Source organism: Numida meleagris, chromosome 1 (genome assembly GCF_002078875.1).
Source record: "Numida meleagris isolate 19003 breed g44 Domestic line chromosome 1, NumMel1.0, whole genome shotgun sequence".
Lineage (NCBI taxonomy): Eukaryota > Metazoa > Chordata > Aves > Galliformes > Numididae > Numida > Numida meleagris.
Window position 1 is genome coordinate 11,633,506 of NC_034409.1, and position 26,223 is coordinate 11,659,728.

Genomic DNA, 26,223 nt, shown 5'->3' on the forward strand with positions numbered 1-26,223 from the left:
ATGGTGCCCACTTTGCCATGTTGTAGTTCACCCTGTGAAACAGTCTCACTGGATCTGGACTGGATTTTTTGGAAGAAGATAAACTAGACAGTGACCAAGTATGAGTGACCACTAAGCCCATGGGACTGTACAAGTAACAAGTAACCCACCTAAAGCATGTACAGTCTGGATGTGAGGTCCTTAGTTGCTTTGCTCTACCAGTCTGCTGCCATTGCACTGCACTATTTGGTAGGTAACCATTCCCAAAAGTATGCAGTATTACCTGAAAATTTTTAGAGGTGCTAAGGCAGTATCCTCAGATGTTATCCTCAACCAAAAATGTGAGTTATTCCACACATTGACTATTCCCTTTCTGAATTAGGGCATCCCCGAATACTTCCTTCAGTGCTGATGAATGAATATGTCTTTCATGCGTTTCTTAAGAATGGAGATTAATGCTTTTTTTCTTGGTATCTTTGTTGTTGTTGATTGGGAAGATACCTGTACACTGCAGTACAGTACAGACTACTCAGTCAATTTTCTTTGAAAATTCCCTCCTACATTTGTTTAATTAAAACACTAAAAATCAGAGAGACCTGTGGCATACCTCTGAATTCTCTTCATGAATAAGATCATAGCTTCAGCTGAAGTCTGTCTTTCTGATGATTGCTCCAAGCTTCAATCAGCTTTACACATTAGAAATGTCTTTATTTATTTTCTTACTTATTTTTGGTGGAACAAGCATGACTTGCGCTTCTCTCACTTTCTGTGTTAAGACAAGAGACTTCCTTGGCCCTAGGCACTCCCTCTCAGGAGCACAGTTTTCATGTGGAAAGCTAGTACTGAATCTGAATTGTCTGTTATACTGACACGCATAAACTGTTGCAACTTGCAACTTGCTTTAGGTAATTCTGACATTATATTTTATTTTTTTCTTTAATTGCAAGCAAAAGCAATTTTTTTTTTCTAAATACTATAAAGTCTGAACGTCTGGTCTTCCTGTCCTATATTGATACAGACATATATAGATTTTTCCTTTTTTTTATGAGGTATTCCCTCAGCTCTGAAAACAATTGCATGGAACAGATATAAGGACATAGATACATAGAGGCAAGCTCCTGGCATTTATTAAATGATGTAAAGCTTATTGTAAGTATATTGGATCTGCAGCACTAGAAGAAGGAAATGAAATTACAGACCTACTGCTTTGTGAGGTATGCAGCAAAATCTTGACAAAGATATGTAGCTGGAATTACAGGTACATCCTCTTTGACAACATTCACATCTGAAGCACCTTTATGGCTTTGTACCGTATGTACATTGATATCGACCTTAACATGCACAGATTAAGATGAAAATGTGTAGCTATTAATCCACACCTCAGTGGCTTGCCACGTTCTTTATTGCCCCATGGTTGCAGCCCACTAGTTTTCTGTTTTAATTAAGTAACAACAACTGTGAAAATGTAATAAATTTGGTTTGAAATAACTAAACATACTTCTGAACTCCAGACTGTATGGATTTCAGTCTAGTAGATTATAGCCACGGGGGCTATGTGCTTGAAGGGTAAAAAAGTTAAGCTAGAACGCTGTCATCTCATTTTTGTTCTCTGTTCTGACACCCTCCTGCTCCTGGGGATGCAGAGTGAGCAATTTTAGTCCAGCTGTAATGCTGTGTTTTGCTCTGTGCCTCAGCAAACTGGGGTATCACAGAAGTGCAGCAGCAGTCTCTTCCCCAGAGGTTGAGGGCATCGCTTCTCTGCAGGCAAAGTGCATGATCATGCTGGAGTACCCACCATCTGCCTGCCTGCAGCTCCTGGGAACAGGAGCATTTCATTTCTTTGTTGAAACATATTATGTAAGCCCACATATTTTGCACAATGTGATTTTGCATAATGCACCGTATCTCTTTTGGTCATGTACATTTCTGAGCAGTGGTGATTAGATCAACACAAGGGGACTCAGCTAACTAACTAAGACTGTCCTAGAACATAGCAACTTCTTTGTGCACTGTGCACCTGGTTCAGTGCTCTAAAACCAAGCGCTGTCCTTTCATGCTGAAGTACTGTGCACAAAAGATAACCTTGATTGCCTAAAGACTGCTGTATTTTCTGGGCTTAGCAACATATGGCAATCTGAAAGTGCTTATTGTCAATGCATAGGGTTTTGGTTTTTTTTTAATTTGAAAAATCAATCCTATTTTTGTAGCTGTTTGAAAACAATTTGAAATCACCTTGTCTTTGCACTCTGGGGTGCTGCTTTTGTTGCCTAATACAGTGACAGGAATTCGTGCAGTCCATGTCCATGCCTCTAAGTTAAGAATGTTGTTGTCACTGCATAGGAAACAGTCAGCAGTAAGTACATAGGAATATTCTGTCTGATCATATAGAAATCTCTCTGTTGCATTTGATGTTTAGTTATTTGTTTGCTTGTATTTTATCCTGCTATCTTTTTATCTCTGTGTGCAAACTAGAGGGAATGTAGGAATTGTATCCTAAGTGAGTAATTGAGAGGTAGAGTTAGAGGGGGTGTCTGCCCTGCCGCATTGGAGCAGCTGGAGCACCCAGCCCCTTGTGGCAGGTGCCTTGGTTTTTCCTTTGTCCTGCCAAAATGTTTGCCAGGGTACTGATCATAACAGCGCAAAGCTGGACCCAGAACAGCAACTTCTCTGGTGTAAAATGCCCTGATGTCTGTAACTGAGTGTTCGAGCAGGTCCAGAGGAGGCCATGAGGATGATCAGAGGGCTGGAGCATCTTTCCTGAGAGGCTGAGAGAGTCGGTGTTGTTCAGCCAGGAGAAGAGAAAGCTCCACGGAGACATTACTGAAGTCTTTCAGTACATAAAGAGGGCTTATATGTGAGATGGAGAAAGACTTTTTACCAGGACCTGTAATCACGGAACAAGGGGAGAAACTTTTAAATGATAAGAGAGTAGGTTTAAATTGGATATAAGAAAGAAATATTTTACACTGAGGGTGTGAAGCACTGGAACAGGTTGCCCAGAGATGTGGATTCCCTATGCCTGGAATTGTCCAAGGCCAGGTTGGATGGGACTTTGGGCATCTTGAGCTAGTGATAAATGCCCCTGCCTGTGGCAGGGAGTTTGGACTTGATTATCTTTAAAGATCCCTTCCAACCAAAGACATTCAGTGGTTCTATGAATATTACTGGATTTAAGTAATACAAAAATAGGTCAAAAAAGTTGTTGTAGTGACATTCTGTAGCAAACCCAATTCATGATACTACACAGTACTATTACTTTATTTTACTGATAATTTTTCATATTGAGATGTGACTCAACATATTTCCAAAACATATGCTGCTTTGGTTGTACTTTTACTGAACGTCTTTGAAGCTTGACTAGTGTGATGGATTATGCCAGAAAATAACTTCTTTATATTAAGGTAAGAGATAGTGTCTGTCATGCTCTTGTGCTACAATAGCTAATAAGTTTGTCACAATAAAAGATGCTTCACTGATGAATTAGTACTCTTTCAGCCTTCCTTCAAAAATAGGCAAACACCTTAGTTTCGTTGTATCTTTCCTTTTCTTTCTCAAACTCATTTCCTGCCTTCAGCAAGGAAAAAAAGAAAAGCCTTTTGGTTACAAGACTCAAATTCACAAGTCAGTGTGAAATTGAAAACCTAAGTAATATATAGCCTTAGAAACATGTATGCTATACTTTCCATGGAATTAACAGTTCTGCCTTTTTGTAAAGCTCTAAATATTATGTCCACTGCTAGTGTAGTTATTGCATATTAATATGGCAATATTATTTTCAGAAGTGTTGTCTTAATTTCCCATTTCTCCCACCCATCATAGTTTCTAGTGTTTTTTTCTTGCTTTGACTTGATATGAATGCTGTGAAACTTGATTCAAGAAACCAAATTTTCGGGTGAAGGTTTTGTATCTGATAACATATATATGCAATTCAGTTTCAGAGGTTAGCAATGATTTTTGGAACTCTGCTTTCAAAGCTAAGTTTATCCATTGCTGACTGAGTTTGCACTTTGTAAGTATCAGGAGTATAAAGTCTGCAGAATGGTGCTCTACTATTTATGCAACAAGCTATTAGAAAGCCAGGGAATAATGTATTATGATAGTGATTTTTCTCAGTACATTATCATTTCAGACTGAGATGCTATAAAGACTTGAAAAAAGCGGGGTCGCCTGACTCAGATAGTAACCTAAATCACACTTTGTAACTATTATTAGAATTCATATGATGGCAGCCTCTGTTAGCTTGCTTTCCTCATAAATTGTGTGTTACTGGAATTTTTTACCCAGAATAATCCTTCTCTTTTTACAAAATGTCAGCTCACAATTCACAGCCTATTAATATGGCAATATTATTTCCAGAAGTAAGGAAAATAAGTCTCTATCTCAAGCAATTAAAATTGTGCAGCTATGATTTAAGTAGAATACCTCTCAAATAATTCAAGTCTGGTAGAACTATGCAACTATTCCAATCTAGTCTTTCATATTTTATTCAAGGAACTGTCAAGCCGCAAAATTCCACCACAATTGTCTTCCACAAAGAAGATAAAACTAAAAGAATATTAGAGAAAATGAATATTAGTGTTCCTAGTAGATGAACAACCATCTTATGGCTGTATTCATAGAAAACAGGAATATTAAACAGAACAATAACTTTTTCATTAAAGATGCCTACTATTAGGAGGAGGTGGTTTTACTGGTCACAAAGTAAGAATGAGAAAATATTTCTAAGATGATTCTAGAACACATTCTTGTTCTAATTTTGCTTAAATAATGAAACCAGCAATATATTCTTCATGAAGCAAGACTGATGATCTGTGTAGTTCTCAGCACAGTTTTTTAGGAGGAAGTAGCTCAAGGAGGAGCCCAGAGAGGACTGCAGAGAATCTGGATGTGGAGAGCAGAGACGGTTTTGGGTACAGTTAAGATGTAGGTGGTTGGTTCCTGAGAAGAAATGTCTGAATGTGCTCTTTCTGTGGGTGTTCTGAGCATTAAAGTTGCTTCTCCAACAGATGACCTCAAGAGAAGCATCGGGGTTTCTCTGTTAGGTGACTCACCCTTACAGCACCACGAATGAAGCTGACACAATGAGACATAATTTGTACCCAGCCAGAACGAATGTGCGCACTTATCACCATTATTATATATCAGAGATTAGTGCTTTCAGCTTTTCCAGAGATGTCAATTTGTAACTGTATTTTTGTAATGAGCATGTCAGTAAGCAGCACACAAAGAGAAGCATGGTTTTTGTTTTCCAAATATATACACATAAAAGTGAATATTCTGATATTGTTTGATTAAAAGATAAAATATTTATGTTCCCTCAGTTAACTTGTCTATTAGACATTTGTGTCTAATGTGGATTTTTCCATAATTCAAAACAGCTTCCTGGCAATGTATTCAGCCCAAATATAAATAAAGGTGTTTTTCTGAAGCTAAAAGCAATCTTCTTAGTTCTATTCAAATGTTTTTAGTATGCTACAGCCAGTCTCTGGTTAAACTTATTCAGGGAGTTTTCAGCTTTATGGGCCATCAATTTTCCAAGGGGTTTTGTCTTTAGAAGAATATCTGTAAGGTGTTTCATTTCCATATTGCAACTTTTCTTGTTGAAGTCAGCTGGGAGCTTTCTGTTGTCTTCTTTGGGAGCTGTGTTTGGGAGTTAGGTTGCATAGCAAACAGTGGCTTTAACAAGATTCAAGTCCTGCTGTGATGTGCTTTGTCCAAATAAAAAGATTTCTGTGACTGGCAGCATCTCAGTGCCTGGTAGTAAGTAAGGACTCTGAAGAATTCTGTCAATATGTTCAAATTTCAAGATGAGAAGTGTATCCTGGGCTCTGACTGTGGAAGCTGAGTGTCATTTTTGAGATTCTCACTTTTAAAGGAATCTATAATCCCTTACAATGTATTCGGTGGTTTTCAAAAACATCTGCAGAGGTAATTATTTCCCTTGTAGTAAGTCTTGTAGGAACAGTTACAGTGTTAAATATCTCAGCAGCAATCATTAATGTTTATGTGTAAGTTATCAGTCAAATCAACGATATACTGGAGGTACCTACAAACAGCTCTGTTCTATAATCAGGAAGTGTTGCTTTAGTGAACTTCAAAATAGAGTATATGACAGTTCGTTTCCGGAGCCTTGGTAGCAGCCTTCTTATTTGTTTATTTTTTTACTTTATTTATACATCTAATGACTAAAACACAGAAGAAAAAACATTAGTCTTCTGGAAGCACCCCAAACTATCCTCTCAGTTGCATGAAGAGTAGCTTGATTTTATCTTACCAGCCAGTCTATAATGGTTTTCCCAGTGACTCCAGTCAATAACTGCATCAAGCAGTCAATTAACTGCAGGGTCCAAAGCAAAGTACTTCTAAACAGTAGAGCTACAAAATAGTTTTACTACTTAAATGGCAGTTCTCTGAGGTTAATTTGGGAATGCCTATCTTAAAATCAATGTTACATGCTGCCAGCAGACTGTGGAATATGCTGCAGCTGGTTTCACAATGGAAAGCATGACTGTAGATCTAATATTTTAGTAAGTCCTGAAGCTCAGTAATCAGAAACAAGATACAAAATGCAGATACACTTAGCTCAACTGACACAGTTTCCCAGAAACATGCAGATCACTCTTAAACTACAAGCATAGTGCAAATTGAGGTCTTATATTTCAACCATATGCTTGAGGTTAGCCACAAAACTAAGAAAATAGTTCAGTGCAAGATATGTTTTCACGTTATTCCAAGGGTGAGTCTATCCCTGATCTCCCCTTGTTGCTGCTGCAGGTTGTCCATTGCTCTAGTCAAACTGCCTAGTAGCACCTGCCTCAGGGCAGATGTGAGATGGTGGTAAACTAAACACGGGTTGTCCTCAGGCAGTGAGCTGCCTCCATCCTCTGCAAGGCAGAGAGTGCACTTGGGTCAGAGAGTATGCAAACTTCAGCCTCCTAGTCCAGGAAGAGCAGGTAGAACATATCTCTCACAGAGTTTATGGAATTACATAGTTATATAAAGACATACATCCAAGTCTGAGTGTTTGGGGACCTGTTGTGGAGATGATTATTCAATATTAGGCTAGATTTTGTTCCGTTATAATACAGTCTACATTCTGTACTGTCCCTATGCAGTTTATCCTATAGTTTTTAATCCTTAAATTTTGAATTCTAAGAGAAGGAAATAAAAGGATGCAAATGTCAGTGTGTGTATGGGCACAATGCGTATATATACTCTATATAATATATCAATAAAAATACTAATATAATCAGTACACAGAAAGAGAAGGAAAGATTACAAATAATACACTGCTGTGGAATTGTCAGGTTGCAGCCTGAACCAGTGGTTGAACACCAGGGGAAGGCATGGCCAACCTGGGGAGCTCAGGTGGAAGCAGTGCACCTGAGTGACTGAAAGGGGTGGAGCCTGGATCTACCACTTCTCACCCCCTCATTTAAGGGTTAGCAGCTAGAGCAGTAGTGTCTCTGTGGATAGAAATTGTAGTTCTGTGATGTTGTCATTGATTGTTGGAAGGGGTGAGCCAATTTTCCTTCCTTATTGCTTTTTATTGCTCCGTAGTGCCTGTATCCCATTTGAGGGCACTGTAATTGCCTTTTTTTGCCATACATACTCTATTAGAAAGGAAGGCCATTTCCAATTACAAGTCTATGTCTTTTGTTACATATGGCACATAGAAGAAGTCCAAGATCTACTATTTTCCAAACCTTTTCTCTTGTAATTTACTGAGATCTCCATAACATATTATAAATTTGAATTTATTGGAGTGGTATGAAAGTAAGTATCTAAGTATGAAATAAATTATTTTTTCCTGAGGCATCTAATTTTCCTTAATAGTTCCTACTTATTTCTCTTTTACACTTTATCTTACCATATGGTCTACAGTGATGATAGCTCACCCATCATGTTTTGAGACTTTTAAGATAAGACTTCTGATGTCAGATTTGGCTGAAGGTAGTGGTGGAAGACAGACAGAGGTTCAAAGAAGACCCACAGAGTTTAATATAGAGATAGAAAAGCTTTAAAAATAATAATGTGCAGTCATCAGCTGATGACTAGAATGCAATATGTGCTTGTTATAATTTAGTAGTGTTGTTGTACTTCTTTCAGAGTATTGTTATGGTGATTATATATTTAACATGGAAACCTAAAGTGACTTACAGGGTTGGATATACCCAGTATACAATGAGAAGTGAAAGCTCCTCTTAGCTCTAGATAGGTTTGCTGAGAATAACTTCCTTTAAATAATAGGTTTAGTTGCAGGTTGCATCTTAATAACCAGTCCTTATAAAATCCAGCACTTTTTTTTTTTTGTTGTTACTCTGGAATTTTCATGCTCTCTTAAAAAATAGTCTATTTCTACTGTTGCTAGTTAAAAAAAAAAAAAGCAAATATTTTCATACTAGTTCTGAAATGTTAAATGCATGGCATCTTTATTAATTCAAGAGGACTTTTGTTAAAAAACATTCACATGATGTTAAACATCAACTCTCCTTTAATTAATGCTTTTTTTAAGGATTCTTTTGAAGCTTATTGCAACGAAATATCATTCAGCTATGAAAATAATACCTGGTGGATATATTTTATGTTTTGTTCATGAACTTAGTTATGAGTTGCTCTCTGGGGAAGAGGACATTACTCTTCTCCTGAGAGGACCATCTGGGGAAAAACTTGGGTAGGAGATGTGGTAGTTGTTTTTAGTGTGTGTGTTTAAAATAGTTTCAGTTATCTTGGGGAACTCGCAATGAGGAGCATGCACAGGGAGTCATGTTTTGGAACTCTGGCTGACACAGAACTTCTCACAGATATGTACTGCCATTCTCTCACTGCTGCTCAAGCTTGCTTTGCTCTTCCTAATAAACCAATAAATGCTTTGGTTTTTGTTCATTTACCAGCCTGGAACTGTGTGGGTCTGAAGAACAGAACTTGAGAACAGAATGACAAGTCATTCCAGGTTAGGTCTTACAGGTCTTACATACAAATTCTCTATGATCTTTTCATTCTGATGTGTATTTGGGTATAGAATTTCAGGTGTTCTGAATTCTTACTGGCCCATTTAAAAAAAAAAAAAAAAGACTAAGAAAGGAGCAGTTAACCTACATACACAGCTTTTTATTTATGATGATCTTGATTTTCTTTCACAGAAAAAATTGCAGCTACTTTCATGAACAAAAGGCATATTTTCTCTCAACAGCAGAGAGAAGAACTAACAAAGCAGATATCCCGAATATCTGTTTTTAATAATTTGGGCTAATGAATAAAGAAATCATTTTGACTAATGATAATTAGTGAATAATTTGGACTAATGGTTGACAGGTCAGTTGGATCATGTGTGAATGATGAAAGAAAAATTATTCTGGCATACACTAAATGGTAAGTCTTCTACTGAAGTGGAACAGAGAAGACAACTTGTCAAATGCATATCATATTAGAAGTATAAAGTTTCTAGATAGCAACTGAATAAATATCTGGGGTTAGACTCTCAAGTCAAATAGTCATGCTGAATATGGTGAAAGTCTATTTAGCCAAAGCATTTGACCTGGCTGAGGGTCTGTGTCACATGTTTGCAGTCAGAAATGGGAGCTTGTTGAAAACACTTGGTTTTGTGGAAGTAGGGCAATAGAAGGGAGATAGTTTATGCTAAAAGATTATGGGCATGTCTGTTTCCACAAGGTATGTGTCCTGAGTTACTTCCTTTATTTTTTTTTTCAGACACAGGATGTTTACAGTTGCAAATCTAGACATAAATGTTTGCTTACTCATAGATGTATTTTCAAGCTAGTAATATTTATAGAATCCAAGGAAGATTAAATATTTTCAATTCTAATGCCAGCAAATAAAATCTGAGGCAAGTCATTCTTGATTGAGATGCAATTTTTCTATATTGTTTAAAAAAACCCACCACCAATGTATCATACCAGATTTTGGGAAGTCACTGAAAGGCTATGAAATGAAATGAGAAAATAGTAATAAATGATTATTGTTGAGAAGTTATAACCAAAAGTATTGTGTTAACCATAAGAAATAAAATATTTTGAGGTAATATTGTGGGAACAGCATGAGGGATGTTCATGTTTTGCAAGCAGTCCCTCACTGAAAAATAAAATACAAGAGCATACTCCACTTGAAGAATCTGTGGAATACCAAAGGGAAAGTTCCAAAATAATCCATGAGAATCACTGAGTCCAACTCCTGGCTCTGTGCAGGACCACCTAAACTTCAAATCCTTTACCTGAGAACATTGTGCAAAAGCTCCTTGTACTCCAGCAGGCTTAGTGCTGTGATTGCTGCCCTGGGCAGCCTATTCTGTGCCCACCGCCCTCTGGGGCAGCACCTTTCCTTAAACCCCCCGGCCTGCCCCTGACACAGCTCCATGCCGTTCCCTTGGGCCCTGTCGCTGTCACAGAGAGCAGAGCTCAGCGCTGCCCCTCTGCTCCCTGTGAGGAGCTGCAGCTGCCATGAGGCCTCCCCTCAGCTCCTCTGCTCTGAGCTGAGCTGCAAGAAAATTTGACAGAAATATATAAAAACACTATATAAAGGTGTGTTTTTCCACATTAAATTTGTGAGTAAAGCATGCAAACACAGCATTTTTAGTTCAGTTTTAAAATCTGTTGTGTCAAATACAGTTGTGGTCATGAGTTTGTCATCATGACTGGTAGCTAAAACAGACAAAATTTATGAAGGAGGTCATCACTGGGACTGTTTATTTCACAGCTACCAAAGTAATGGGATTCATTTGAGTGAATGAAATTGAAGCCTCTGGCAAAGTTTAAAAAACAAAACAAAACAAAAGAAAAACCCAAATGGCTGAAAGCTTATGAATGCTCCATCGTGGAGTTGCCAGCCTCCTCCTGTGACAGTGCCCAAAGAACACTTTTAATTGTTGTCTCTGAGTTGGATTTCTAAAGTCTGTGCTGTGTAACACCTTTGACATGCAGTGGGACTCTTCCTTTCATTGCCAGGTACAGTGAGCAGGATGTGGCCTTTCTGAGCTCCTTCTTGTGAGCTCTGTTGTGCTGCCTTGGGGCTGGTGGTACAGTGCTACAGGTGCTGGTAGACTCTAAGCCTTTTGAGGTGCTCCTCTGTGGTCTTCAGGGAACATACAAGGAGACTACAGGCTTAGGTGTGTGTCAGGAATTTTGAACATCTTAATGATTTTAAATAGACTATGAGAAGAGAAAAATGGAAGGCCGAGTTTTCCAGAAATCAAGTCAGTCCTGGGTACCAGACGCTTGTGTAAATGGATTACATTGTACCACTACATTCTGGTGTGCTGTTACTTTCTGTAAAAAAAACAACAAAAAAAAACAAAACAAAACAACAACAACAACAACAAAAAAACTGTCTGCTGCTGATTGCTTCCCTTCCTATGAACTTATTGACAGTGTCATTGAATTTCCTTTTTTCTCGTGAAAGTTAACCAACTAATAACATTTTCATTTTTTAAAGGGCATAGTCCCATTATTCCTCCTGTTCTCATGTTATTTATCCTTGTTGTCTAATGTGAGATCCGGATCACTGCCGTTAAATCAAGGCTATTTTGCATTCTTATGAATCACTACAGCTTCTTAGGGTCCCAAACTACAGTTGTTAGGCTTTCTTCTACTTGTACTTTAAAAGGATCAGGCTGCTCAAGTGCTCCTGTCGAGCATTATAAATATCTGGAAAGCACATCTGGAGTCAAATCAAGTATGCTTCTGACAAGCATCTGGTAATGCAACAAAGGTTTTTAGGGAGGAAAATCAAAAGAGTGACAACTGAGGAATGAATTAAAAATATTGCATCTGCTGTTCAGGATGCTGGGATGGTTTTATTTTTTAACACTTTCCAGGGTATAAAATTCATTGCTATAATAGGTACAGCAAAAGTTAGCTTACGTCCAAAGAATTGAAAAATGTCCGTAAGGTCAGAAAACTGAATGACTTTCAAAGAAGGAAATTTGTCGATAGTACAGATGCTGTCTATAGTTCATCTGACTGCTCTTTAAAATAGACTTTGCTCACGTTACATATACTCACGTCACAATATACTCAGATATTAAGAAAAATCATATGTTTCACTTATTTTAGAAAGCTGATAAGTTCCTTTTCTCTCCTACACAATGTGCAAATCTTCTGAGGGCTGGAACACCTCCCCTACAAGGACAGGCTGAGAGAGCTGGGGCTCTTCAGCCTGGAGATGAGAAGGCTCTGGGAGCACCTTATAGCAGCCTTCCAGTACCTGAAGGGAGCCTACAGAAAAGCTGGGGAGGGACTTTTTGTAAGGACAAGTAGCAACAGGACGTTGGGAAACAATTTTAAACTGGAAGAAGGTGGATTTAGACTAAATACTACGAAGAAATTATTCACTGTGAGGGTGGTGAGACACTGGAACAGGTTGCCCAGAATGAGAGGTTGTGCATACCCCCGCACAGGAAGCACTGAAGGCCAGGCTGGATGGGACTTTGAGGAACCTGGTCTGGTGGGAGGTGTCCCTGTCTACAGCAGAGGGGTTGGAACTAGGTGATCTTAAAGGTCCCTTCCAACCCAAACCATTCTGTGACTCTATGAATCTTACTTTTATTAAAAACTTTTCCTTTTTAAATCTGCATGTAACAAATGCAAGGCTGTAGACACCTCCTCTTGTAAATGCTCTTGTAAGTAGACCTTATTATACTCCAGTTTGGAATGACGTGGTCAAGTAAATGACTGTGTTTGAAATAAAACAAAAAATGCACTTTGAGGGTCAGAAATCTGTGTAGGCTTCTAAACTTACTTATGTCATAAGTTGAATGATTCAGGTTTATGTCAGTGGGCAGGCTACAGCTGTTGTTCTTGAGCTGGCATTTTCTCAGGCTGCCAGAAAGCATCTGCATCACTGGGCATGTTCTGTATATTAGAGCAAGAAGAGCAAGAGCTGCAGGACCTTTACTCTCTGCAGCTGATCAGAAAAGACAGCAAAATCCAATCAAGAGCAGAACGTGTTTCTGCAGCCTCCTCTAGCAATCACCTCCACTGAAATCTTGTAAAAAAAAATAATAATAATAATAAATAAAAAAAAATAATAGCAGGAGTGAGGGTGGTGTGGTCTGCAAACAGGGATCTTTACTAGAGAAAAGGTTAGTGGTACCAAAGTAGTGCACTAACTGGCTTAACCTGGATCCTGGAAAAACAGATCTGTATGGAGGTTCTCAGCAACTGGGAACTGGGCACACAGGTATTTCTTCATGTTTGTTATGAGTGTGGGCTTTTTTCTTTCTCCTTTTTTTTTTTTTTTATTTTTTAATTAAAGTCTGCTGTTTTTGCCTTGAGCTAAAGATGACAGAAATTATTTATAAGCTTTTTCATAAACCTGGCGCAAAAGGTTTTGAAGTTATTGACAAAGAGCAGCAATAATGAGATTACGGATTTGTAATTGAGAGATAAATAGGAATAGCTGTAAGGAAAAATATATATTAATTTATTAGCCTTTGTACTCTGCAGTGACTTTCAAATAATTAGGTGGGAATGTTTTTTTGTTCCTTTTTATGGGAAAATCTTTACAGAGACCAAGTCAATAGGACTTTTGGCAGGTGTTTCAATAGCAAATGCCCCTTCCAAAAGGTATTTTAAGGCTAAATTTATGAAGCAACAAGTTAGAGATCAATCTGATTGCAATTTCTCTTCTTGGCAATATGTGTCAGAATGCAGTGTTGTAAAGATTTTCTTTTCTTTTCTTATATCGGTATTGCAGAGAGGGAGGAAATGCAGTTATGTGTAGACTTTTTCCCTGTAATTACAAACATGATCCATACTCGACATTAAAGGAAATGGAGAGGAATTACATCAGGAAACGTTTATAAATCATGTTGGATTAGATGCTTTTATGTCTTTGATAGTGGAACAAGATACACTAGTCATTAGCTAAACAATAATTTAAGTTGTTTTGTTCTAGACTTATGGTAAGAATGGTAAATACAGGGTTCTTTATCTCAATTCTGTTTTCTACATATGTTTGCAGTGTCATGCTAAAATACTGTATTAGTAATGACTGTTTTTGGTGATGAAAATGAAGTAGGTATCATTGTTTGCTGTGGTCCCTTTTTCAGATGTGAACACTACTGGAAGTAAATAACACAAAGGATTTTATCATGTTTTTATGGTCATTAATTACAGCTAACAACTAGTTTAGCAGCATTTTATTCTGGCTACACTTGGACAAAAAACACTGAGCATTGCAGAGACATTTTGAATGAAGTTTTTTTTTTGTATAATAAATGAGTAGGGAATTGTTCCATGGCCATGAGGAAGTAATACCTGATAATGTAGTATGTAGATATATATGCATGTACTTACATAATAATAATAACGTTACCAGTTTGTGCCTGAAAAAAATGACATCTGATTGTATTTTCTGAACAGATCTAGCCAGTTATCATTAACTGTTTTTAACCTTTACAGTCATCAATACTAAATAGCATTATATCAACTTCATGCCTTAACTGGAAAGCTTTGTGATTCTGTCATCTGTCTTGACAGAAACATGAAGGAAAATGAGCTACTGAGACTTTACAAGTGATTCATTGCTTCCATTAAAGCAATATATTTTTAAATCATGCTTTCATTTTTCTCTTCCTTGACAGGAGGCATTGTTGATAAGGACCTTCGTCACTACCTCAATTTACGGTTCCAGAAAGGTTCGGTAGACCATGAGCTCCAGCAGATCATAAGAGACAATCTCTACCTCCGCACAGTGCCATGTGAGTAGGGTGGAGATACATAAATCTATTTTCTTAGTGGCAAGAATATCTGAGTTAATGCTGCTGAGGCCATTTGCAAAGTGTTAAGAGGTGGACTGTAGTTGAAGCAGTCTTCCTGTAAATAGATTAATGGGTTGGTTTATGTCTTCCACATTATTGCAGAAGAAATGAATTGTCTAATTCTGAATTAATACCTGAAACTGCTTGGTGTTTTCATAGTTGTAGCTCTCATAAACTGGCTGTAGAAGAGTAATCTTTCTTCTGCAGTTGAAACAGGCACAAATTAAGGAAAAAAGAGGTTTTCTGGGTTGGTTAAATTGATGTCCAACAGAGAGAGTTTGAGCTGCTTCGTGTTTCACAGTATTATACTTTACAGAATAATGCTTTGGAGTTCAAAATGCATTAAGGCAACAGAGGAAACATGTAAACTAGGAAATGTTAGATGCAGTAGGCATGGCAATGAAAGTTCATAATGCGTATATGTGTTAGTTCTTTTGTTGTTCTGTGAGTCAACTATGTCTATATCTAAGGAGAAACCTCTAAAATCATTTTTATAGCTGCTGAAATTGTCTGTTTCTGCAGGAGACATGAAATTAAGCAGAGTAACATAAGGCATGTCAGACTGTCAGGGCCATGCCTTTCAGAACAGATCTACTTGGCTGACAGGCTACATATCATTTGCACTGGAATGAAGTTCCAGTATTCTTCCCTCAAAATAATTGCTTGGTAGACAAAAAAAAGAAAAAAACACTTCTGGTTTTTGCAAAAAAAAAAAATAAAAATGGTGCACCTTTGAATATGCAGGCTTGACACTGGAATGATAGGCAAAGGAAGATATCCTTAATAAGTGACTATGCTATTTATATGGTAGTGGGTGAGTGGTCTTTGAAAGCTGTTCTGTTATGAATGCTACTGTACAACTTCTTCTTCCATTACATTGAAGAATGGAGCTTTAAAGTGCCAAAAAAGAGGCTCAATTGCTTCACTTTTGTTTTGGAAGCTGAAAATAGATAAATATAATGTCTTAATTTCAGGAGTTCTATGCATCCTTGATTAGAAAGGAAAGCAGATGAAAATTAAAGAATGTTTACCTGCAGATTACCTGTACGCATAAAATAAAACATGTATCTCTGTAATGTTTGTGATGAATTAGCTTTGTCTGAAAATACTGAGAACTGGAGCTGAAGTGCAAAGGCAAGTACAAAGCGGTTTTGAGATTAAATACTACTTCTTAGGATGCCTGGATGATTATTACCATAGGAGTATACTTAATATAGTCCTGCCACACACTTCTTAATGATTTAAGATAAGGAAAACCCAACAATATTGCAAGTATTGCACAGAGGCAAAAGGTACTGCGTATGGGCAGTATGGACATGATGACTTAGTTGATTTGCTTATTTATTTATTTATTTATAATCAAGGCAGTAAGAAATCACTCTCATTGATCAAGGGAAATGCATTACCAGTAGGAGGAAATTTGTCATTCAGAAAGGAACTCTACAATGACAATGACCACAATTACCAACAAAATTACGTTAAATCCATCTGCTCTGTCATTGTATGTGGATAGATTCCTGATTATTGTATTATAGTCTGAACAGTTTTAACAAAGTCAGAATCTTAAAAAATAATAGTGTGACAGGGATGAAAGCAGCTGAATCATGAGGTAGGTAGTTATGTTCTTGCATGGAGTGGATGACTGTTTTCAATAGTGGTGTTAGAAAAAATTGTACCCAAGCCTGAGTGGCACGTTTAATTTGAAATTCTCTTGAAAGTTCTATGGAATAGTCTGTAATCTAAGAAAAAAAAAATTGTAGGCAGGGTGATACGTGATTTGCTAAGGAAGCTTCCATAATCAAGGAGATGAAAAGGACACCCTCATGTAAATTGCAACCCAGAATTCCCCTCAATCTTAATTGAGAAGAATCTTTTTCAATGCAATTTTATTCTGTCTCCAGTGTTCATGTTTAGGAGGAAAAATGATGAAAGCCATTTTCTTTTTTTATATAAATTAACTGTTAATTTTTGAGTTGTGAGCTTCATGAGTTTTTTGGGTGGTCGTAGACAAAATTTTCTCCTTAGAGCAGTCAATTTTTGAAACTCTGTAGGCTGGTATTAATGGGTCCAAACACTCTACTTCATAACAGGTAGGGAGATGATTTCTCTGGCATGCAGCAATAATATTTAACTAACTATAACATTGCCCACAAGTTCACTGAATAATGAGTACAGACTAACATGCACATCGCAAATCTTGCATCAGATGCTGACACAGCAAAAGCAGCATTCAGTTGGTCAAATTCTTGTGCAGTAAAATATATAGAGAAGCCAACTGCAGAAGATGCAGCCTTTATTTCCAGTGGCAAATCTGTAACATAAAGAGAAAAAATTTGACAAATAGGTGGCAACCTTTTCCCTTTAAAAACACACCTACAATCTTTCCTCAGCTATAGAGGTATAATTGCCAGTGGAACCAGAAGAACGTTTATAAGACAGTCTTTGACCTGAAGTTTTCACTGATCGTTGCTTTTGTCCAAATTGACAGCACTGGCCCTAGCAGGGCAATGGGCGTGACTGCTGGGTTTTAAGCACAACTTTCATAACCTAATTTTATTCAGAAGTTGTTTAGGGGCACTGACTGCTGAGATGTGTTACAATATCAAAAATTATCCATGGTAAGCCATGTTAAACATAGATAAGCAATACTTGATTTTCTGTCCAAGTCTCACCAAGAGAAAGGCCAGTTGTGCTGCACTTTGTACTTCTTAGTGCTGTAAATAAATTGTAGTTGCCATGTGTATGTGCACCTTTCTAGTCTTACCATAAGAAGACATGGCTCTAACTTCATGTCATCAGATGACTGAAGCTTTGAGGATAATATGTGGCAGGAAAACAGTTTTGGTTGTGACCACCATGGTCAGTCCTGTTTCATTTGATATTTCTTTCCATAAATTGCAAATTTCTCTTCCATAAGAATTTGCAAAATAGTGGAGCTGTGATTGAAAATAGTCTGTATGCTTCTCTCCCAGACAGGAAATATGAAATGATAGTGGAAGACAATCTGATTAAACAGCACTGTAAGAAGTCGAACAGTGACAAGCTGATTCAAAGAAGTAAAAAATCATCTATTAATTTGAAGAGATTACCATTGATATCCTCTGGGTTATAACCTCAGATTGACAGTAGTAATTGGGCTTACTCAAATGAATGGCTCTATCCCACTGCACTGATATACACGAGTGGAGATTGCAGCCCAGACACTGGGCCTCATGGTAGAAGTGATCATGTGAAATAATAAAAAAGTGATAAAGTAGTTTCCTTCCTAGTGTTTGCATTTAGAAAAACCACAGTGATGGAAAATGGAAAGAACTTGGTGTGCAGCTCTGGCTTATTGCGCTGGATATTGCAGTATCACTATTAATGCAGAAGTCTTGCAGAAAGGATGGTTTATTTAAGACATTTGTCAGATACATAGGAAGAAAGGTTCTGTCTGTGACAGCCAAATTCTGTATGCGTGCAAACAAGGGCAAGAAGTACAGTCATTATGTGCTACAGTTCTCCACATGTGAAATAGTGATAATAATTCCTTCCTTTGATTAGCCTGCCTATTGGCATTATGGCTGTTCTGTGTTAGGAGAGTATAGGTAGCAGACTGAACTGCAAATTTGGAACCTGTGACCGCAATAATATCCTTTCTGCATTCATTTCTTATTTTTATTTATCCTCGGTATATAATTAGATTATTGGGTCACCATTATATTTCATTGTGAATGACTTGAAATAAGAGCCACACATTCAAACATTATTTTGTTCTATTCTAGTATAATCCAGTCTGTGTACAAATATATTTAATCTACGTTTTGCAGTATCATCTGTGTGCTGTTAAAATGTTATTATATATATATATGAAATCTTTTGTTTTGGCTGGACTTCCTTTTTTTTTTTTTCTGTATGAGAAAGTTACTACCATTAGTTTATTTTCTTTTAAGATAGTGAAGGCAATAAGATGTGTTTCTACTTGGAGCAGAAGGTGTGGCAGGGTAATAAGGACACTCAGCCTCAGGGGAATTCACTCCATACTTTCAACCCTGGAGAAAGCTATGATTCTATGATGATTCTATGAAAGCTCCATCTCCACAGCTATCACAGATTTTTCCTTCTAGCAGAGAGGTTCAATGTTTTAGGAGGTTGTAGTCATTTGTACTTTTCTTCATGGGTACCTATCAGAAAAATTAAGGAACCTCTGGGTTTCCAAGTATGGGAGTGTGACGAGGCTTTCCTCCCCTCCTCCCTGGCATCAGTTGTGATAGGTGCATAAATTGGAACATAATGGAACATAAATTTTTATTGGTTCTAATACTTTTTGCTACTATATTCTAACTACTGTTGAAAAGGACTAACTTTTTAGTCATGGGTAAATAATGAAGGAAATTCCAATTACATACTAGTATTTTCACCTGAAGTTTCTGGTTTCAGAATTTAGGAAAGAGTGGGAGATGTCAAGTGGGCAATAAATATATATTTGGTGAGAGTAGACACAATTCAGGAGCTCTCTGTGTAGTTCTGCTGCTCTGAATAAGGATGTGAGATATATTTGTATAATCTATATTTGAACAAATATGAGTCCTTTCAAATTTCCTTCATAAAATACTTTGTTCCTATTCTAAAAAGTCTCATATCCAAGAGCAAAGGGGATTGTGTGAAATAGACTTGCCAGTGGTTTCATATATTTTCCTTAATAGTTCAGTGTCGAAATATTCAAGAGTGGGAATTCAGTGCACAGCTTTGTTCTTAAAATAAGCAAATGAAGAAGTCCAGATATCGCTCGTTAAAAGATCTGCTAGTTTGACGTCATGTGGATCTATTCTTAGGATAAAATAACCTGTGCTTTGCACACCATACTGCCAAGAAATGCTCGCATCACTGCAAATAACAGTACCTAACTTTAATGACTACTTTATTCTTTCAGACAAGTGTTAGTTATTGCTAAGACTTGACTTTGATGGCTCAGAATAGAGCAACACAGAGCTCTAGGGAAACCTTGTTGTTGTGTATCTACCAGAGCACACCTCCAAGATGCATTTAAAGCAGAATCATTGACAAGCCTACTCAGCCTTTTTTGTATGTCAAGCAAAATTAAACCAAATCAGGTAATTACGTGAGGTGAGCGCCCCACTATGCTATATGCAATGCAGCCACGTGTACCAGATGATTATGAGGAGGTCACTGCTTCAAATAACTGACAGTCGAAGTAGAGGAGGAAAAGAACAGTCAACAAATAAACCTACAGCATAGTCAGTGCCTGAATTAACTGGTATTAGATGGAACAATGTTTAAACCCTGTGGACCTTCCTTTCTTTTCCACTACATGTAGCATATTTTCCATGTACCACCTGGAAATGCACACAGTAACACTGACATGTTTCTCTGAAGGCACTGAGACTGTCTAGTTCAAAGAGATTGGCTTAGGGATCATATTGACTTTTCCATGTGAATTTATGGGTGTTTTTGTCTGTTTCAGAGCAGATGTTATTCTGTAACAGCGCTACACTGCCGTGCAGTCAGCAGGCTCACAGTATTGCTCAGGCTCACAGTGTGTTCGGGCTGCAGGCACTGCCTTGCCATCAGTGGGAAGCACTGTTAGAATAGAAAGCCAAGCAAAAAAGATGTTATTTTTATTTATCACAGTGAATCATGATTGTATCTTAATTAAGATCTAGGGTAAACAGATGCCCAAACTATATCTACAAATTGCATGGTTGATTGAAAACATCACACTGTTTGTAATGAGAATTAAAACACACTTCAGTCAGCTTTGCTCAGATATTTCTCAATTCTACATTCTCAATGTCTACTCTTCAATTCTGCTGAAGACATCAGCTCTCAGCTGTTCAGTGACACATCCATCTGTGTTAAATACTCACCTTAAAATAGTAGATAACCAAACAAAATAAATACTGGTCAAGATGAGGAAAAGATGGAATGTGTCAGATGTGATGTAACTATAGCATGAAGTGAGAACAGATGCAATAAAATAAACAGCAGAAATTGTGTACTGACGTGATCTGTGTGCAGTAAGCCAAGGTCAGTGTACTAGTGCCTCCAGCAGAACCATGTTTTAGATACAAAAGTCCTGTTTTTGTCCCATGATGGTTTCTAACAATTTCATCTTTCTCCAGCTTTTGATCGCATCCTATACACTTTGCTTTTTCCAGACTATTACTGCTATTAACATAACCTCTTGACTAGCTGTCAGTCTAATGTGGAATATTCAAATCATTCTGGAAAATATATTTCAGTGTTACTGAATAGGGAAATGCTCTTACTCTAGCGATAGTAGAAATACATTTTGGTAAAAATAAAATAAAATAAAATGCAGAAATTCCAGATTGTATTTCATAAGGATCACTGAAAGCAGTTATATAGATTTAAATGCAAAACAGTCTTATAATTTCAGCTTCAAAATTCTCGAAATGTTAAAATTTTATAAATTATTTATAATTTATGATAAATTTGTTTAATAAATTTACAAAATATTTTATAAATTACTATAAATTTTATAAACACTTGTAGAAAACAATATTTTTTCTAATTGTAGGTTAGAGATCCTTAGTATTTTCATGACAATAAATTATGTGTCTTTATTAATGTATTTCCTTTGTATTTCATGGAATGTAGTCAGTAATACATATAACATGTTCATAAGATATTTTCAAATTGGTCGTGAAAGTAGTCGATCACTTTATATGTAGGGATGACTGAAATTCACTCAAGGTGACTGATGGCATAGTCTTTACTTGCATTCTAGTGGCTTTTGCTAATGACAAAACGGACACCGCTCAGTTTGTGTCATCTGTATTTTATGACTCCCACGTTTGGTTCTGACTGACATGCAAGTTTTCTTCAACTCATATTAGTGCTGGTATGTGTTCTTCAACTCATTTTAGTAAAGACTTCACTGGGTGCTAGCCCTGACTTGTGGCTTTTGTTAATCGCATAGAAACAGAAGAATATATTTTCATTTAAAGTTTTACATATAATGCACCCTAGTAATTTTTCAAAAATAGAATTCATTTTTTCTCTGCAGAAGAGATTGTAGAGTACTGAATGGAAAATATGATCCCAGGTGTGTCAGGAATCATACAGTAGAACTCTGTCCTGCTGTGTTTTATGTGCTTTAAAAATTACTGTCCATCATTAATGACCTTTAGTTATTTGAAAAATTTAAACTATGATGGTGATTTGGTGAAATTTCCTTTCAGAAGGTGTTTTTACAGAAGATTTCCTAGTAGTAGTAGCAGCAGCATCTGTAAAAACCTCTTGTTCCTTTACAGTTGGTATGTCCTGCATTAAACCAGATGACCTTCAAAGGTCTCTTCCAACCTCAGCCATTCTTTGAGCTGTATAATTGTCTTCACTAGAATGCATCAACTCCTCAGCAATTCTGAGTTTGCTTCCATAAGTGTGGAATGTTACCTGCACTGCCTACAATGGCTACTGGTGCAGCAGCACTCCACTGTTTTGGAGAACACATGCAGTGAGAAGTGAGGCTCCTCGCTTTTCTTTCTATCCATGCAAATCTTTTGTGAATTTCTGTATAACTACTCTCTACAGTCTCATGTAAGAAAAGCAAAAAAAGCTTTCTTCTCTTTTGCCATGCCACTATACATATGTACAATGCTATCATTTAGTTTTTGGCATTCTTGGTTAACGGTTCCAACGTATACAACCTATCTCAGCTTGATACAGAGCCCCTCACTCTGTCATCATCATGCAGCTTCTGCTGGTTGCCCCATGCTTTGCACAGTTCCAGCTGATGAAACCCATCTGACTGCATACATTTTCCCTGACTGAATCGAAACAATTTATTTGCAAAAGATGGCATGATCATTCCATTTGTACAAGTAGAGGGAATTTAAATTGTTATGGGCAGACTGAGGCTCTTCCAGTTATTTCAACAGCTTTTGGCAACAACTAATCTTATACTAATGTACTTGGTTATACCAGGTCTGTAGGGTATACATGTTTTATCATTCCTCACTGAACTCATGTACTTACAGATCATACTTTATATGTCAATTTGCTCTTGCAGTGTCATCTAGTAAAAAAAAAAAAAAAAAAACCTACAGAATAACTTAGAGTAGTACGGCTTATGATTTTTCAGGATGAAAATAAATGGTTATCCAAAAATATTTTTGAACTAGATGTAACCAAGGAAATCTACAATTGAAGCAGATTATATGAATACATTACTGATATTCAGGAAGTGCAAGAGTAAATTAAAAGCAGGTTAAAAGCATTCAGATTCTTCAGTGGTGATTAGTTGGCACATCAAATTCCCACAGTGGCTAACACTAGCAGAATACCAGTGAGAAATTGCTAATACGTTTGCAGCTAAAACAACTTCTTCATCATATTTACAGCTTGTGGGTTTTCATGTGTCTGAGTAGAATAAAATACGATGTAGTCACTTACATGTCTAAAAGTACCATAGGTTCCTAAGCCATCATTCTTATTCATATTCCAGTGACTTTATATTTCTTAGCAGTGTAAAGGACCTCAAGGTTAGATCCACAGGGAGATATAAGCAGTTTTACGTAGAGTTTTGCTGCTTGCCTACATCTGTGATTGTCAAATCTATGCTCTTTCTCCGTCTAGCTTTATGGAGAGATAAAATACTCACATTTCTGTTGATGTAAGTTCTTGTGCAGCTGAAACATGGGTCTGGACAGTCACATCTCATGTCAGGATTGATTCTGTGAAGGAAAGTGGTCAAGTGTACCCAGGAGTGCATTTTGTAGCTAATCACATAAAATGAACCAGGTTCTGGGTGAAGTACAGAAGTCATTGGTTTTGTTTGAAAGCATACCTGGTGGAGAGGAGAGAACACCCCGTGTTGTCTCTATGCTTTGGCTGGCTTGCTGCTCACCAAGCTGGTGGTTTGGTGTCTGATTCCAAGCCTCCATCCACTGGGCAGGGGAAAGGATGAAAGGAAGCTTATGGCTTGTGTCTGTATGTCTTACAGAGGTTGGAGAAGATGACTCACACCAAAGCTATTGTTTAGGCAATAGAGCATTATAATTTTAGTCTGTATCATAGACAAGGCTCCTTCCCAAATATATCTCCAGTTATATTTCTTCTAGATAACCTTCTCAGTCGTGTCATAAAAAACCAGTCCAGTTTTATGTTTTTCTCCCTCTACTTTCTTTCCGAGTCTTGTGAGAAGAAATGTACATCTGAGTGAGTCATTCTACACTTCAGGTTTTCATTCAAGGAGTATTTGAAATAATATAGTGTTTCCCATTGACTACCAAGGGCTATGGGGCATTTTTTTTCCTGTGCATCATGCAGAATGGGATTTGCTACAATTTTAATCTATAAGACTATTTTGTTTTAATCTTCATCTTTCTCTGTACTTGAAAAACAACTGTAATTTTTTGCAGCGCTTGGAAACTTATCTTGAGATTGTCAGTTTCTTTTATCTACAACACAAGTGCATCTGCTCTTGTTCTGTGATTGGGGCACAAACTCACCGATGTCTAAATACTCAATTAAAATTGTACTGACTCAGAAATGTGGTAATTAGTGCTAGAAACAATTTTGTAATCTGGGTTTTAAAACTATCACAGAATAGTTGTCATCCTGGTTTTGTACATTATAATGCCATGTCCTGGAAAAGAGCAATGAATTTCAGAGAAAAATTTTGCTTTCATCATCTTCACAAAAAGAGAGTTTTTAATTACTCCTATTCTTTCCTGTCATTATCCTCATTTTGCATCTCCCAACTCCGAAATGTCTGGTAGAATTTTGTGGAGATTATTACATTTCAGAATCTTTAGGATCAGATACAAGATTATTTCTGGCCTGTAGCAGAGCTGCTCTTTCCAAACTGGAGAAAAGAAGAGAAAGCAAGGCCAGGATATCTGAGGGATTCAGCAGTGGCCACGCTTCCACTAACCTCCATTTCTTTCAGAAAATACTTGAAGTCCCCAAGACAATATTTCTAAGAGCCTTTTCTTGCCTACTAAGAAGTGAAAGTATCTATGCTCTGTGCTTTAAATTATCTGTTTCTGTTAACTAGTTCCCGTTTTATTGAATTTCTTTAAAAGCTCTGAAAAAGCAGTAGATCTTAAAAGAAAAGAAAAGGCTTCTGCAAGATGCAGTTATTCTGTCCCGGTCCTGCTTCTATTAAGTGTAGAAGAATGAACCAACAATAATAAAAACAAGGAAATGTTATTTCTCCCTTAGCGTCATAAAAGAAAATTCTGAATAAAGATTGAAGATTGTTTTTTTTTTAAAGTTACAGACTTATGTTCTCTCTTCTACAAAAGAAGGAACCTCAGAAGAAAATGAGTGTAAAGGAAAATGAGAAAGATAAAGTAGAAGAGCTTGTTACAGAAAAGAAGAATTCTTTCCTTTTTGCACCTGATGTTTTTTGTCCATCAGATAGTGGAGGGGCATGAAAAGCAGATATGTCATGGGGGAAAATGAAGTGCAGCTTTGTCCTCTTTCCTTTAGCTCAGTACAGACCTTGGAAATGACGCTGTAATTTGTCAGCGAGGGCTTCATGCAGGTGGCAGTGTGCACGTATACTGACTCTTCGTAACACTGTGGCAATGTTATATCTTCTTTTGGTAAGTTTAGGTGAAGTGAATATAATAATGACTTAAATTTTAAAAGATTCTTCCTGAAATTATAGAAAAAATCACTATTTTCTATAGAAGTAATAACCATTTTGGAACTGCCTTTCAAGGTCATGGTTAAAGCTCAGAAAAAAAGATGTCAAACATTCAAGTATGACATATCTCAGTTTCATTTTTAAAAAGCAGATCTGCCCCTATAAGTCCCTTACACCTCATTAGTCACTGCAGCCTACTAATGGTATTTTTCACTGACCTTGAATACATGGAGAGGTTGGTGAAGGCATTCATTTAATCCCATCTGCGTAGAAAGGCAGAAGTCTTCCTGACTTGGGTGAGAGTGACCTGAGGTTCACAGCATTGCTGTTGTCACTAAGGGCATGTTGTGACATAGACTGAAATGTAAAGATCAGTAACTGGTCTTTTATTCTGCTTTTAAAACATCTGTGCTCACAAACAATTAACGAAGACTAGATGAAAGCTGACTTTTAAGAGAATAATTAGGGTTTTGGAGAGACAGTAAACTGTGAGCAAAAAATATACCTCTTATCCTCCCATGGAGCAAGCCAATATGTGGTCTCAGGGTACACATCACAGGATTAGACCACAAGGTGTGTGTCTGTGAAGCCATTTGAATGGTGGAGGGAACACGTAGGTTACATCTGAAGATAAATTTGTACATGATTGTGTGTTTCATTGAAAACTTTCTACAAATTCCTGATTTTTTTTAATAACCAGAAAAATAGATGATTGTTTTAGATTGAAGACCACCTTAAATTCAGAATCTAATGTGCATATAATTTTTTCCAAAGGCAGTTAAAAGAAAGGCAGTGTATTTTGTTTCATTTCATGAAGCTTTTGCTGAGACAGTTACACTTTTGTTTC

At 37.1% G+C, this 26,223-nt stretch overlaps 1 protein-coding gene and 1 long non-coding RNA gene across 12 annotated transcripts in view; one reads left to right on the plus strand and one right to left on the minus strand.

Moving 5' to 3' along the window:
• Nucleotides 1-26,223, plus strand: part of MAGI2 (membrane associated guanylate kinase, WW and PDZ domain containing 2) — a 735,464-nt gene that overhangs the window by 200,634 nt on the left and 508,607 nt on the right. For all 11 annotated transcript variants that reach the window (XM_021384489.1, XM_021384488.1, XM_021384490.1 and 8 more), the window contains one exon: nt 14,579-14,695. In XM_021384489.1, the coding sequence (XP_021240164.1) occupies nt 14,579-14,695 (117 nt within the window). The remainder of the gene's footprint in view (nt 1-14,578; nt 14,696-26,223) is intronic.
• LOC110392332 lies at nt 18,742-25,891 on the minus strand. The gene is made up of 4 exons (XR_002434312.1): nt 25,595-25,891; nt 23,568-23,667; nt 23,382-23,454; nt 18,742-20,335 (listed from the first exon to the last, which is right to left on the minus strand). It is a non-coding gene; the product is annotated as an uncharacterized LOC110392332 (long non-coding RNA).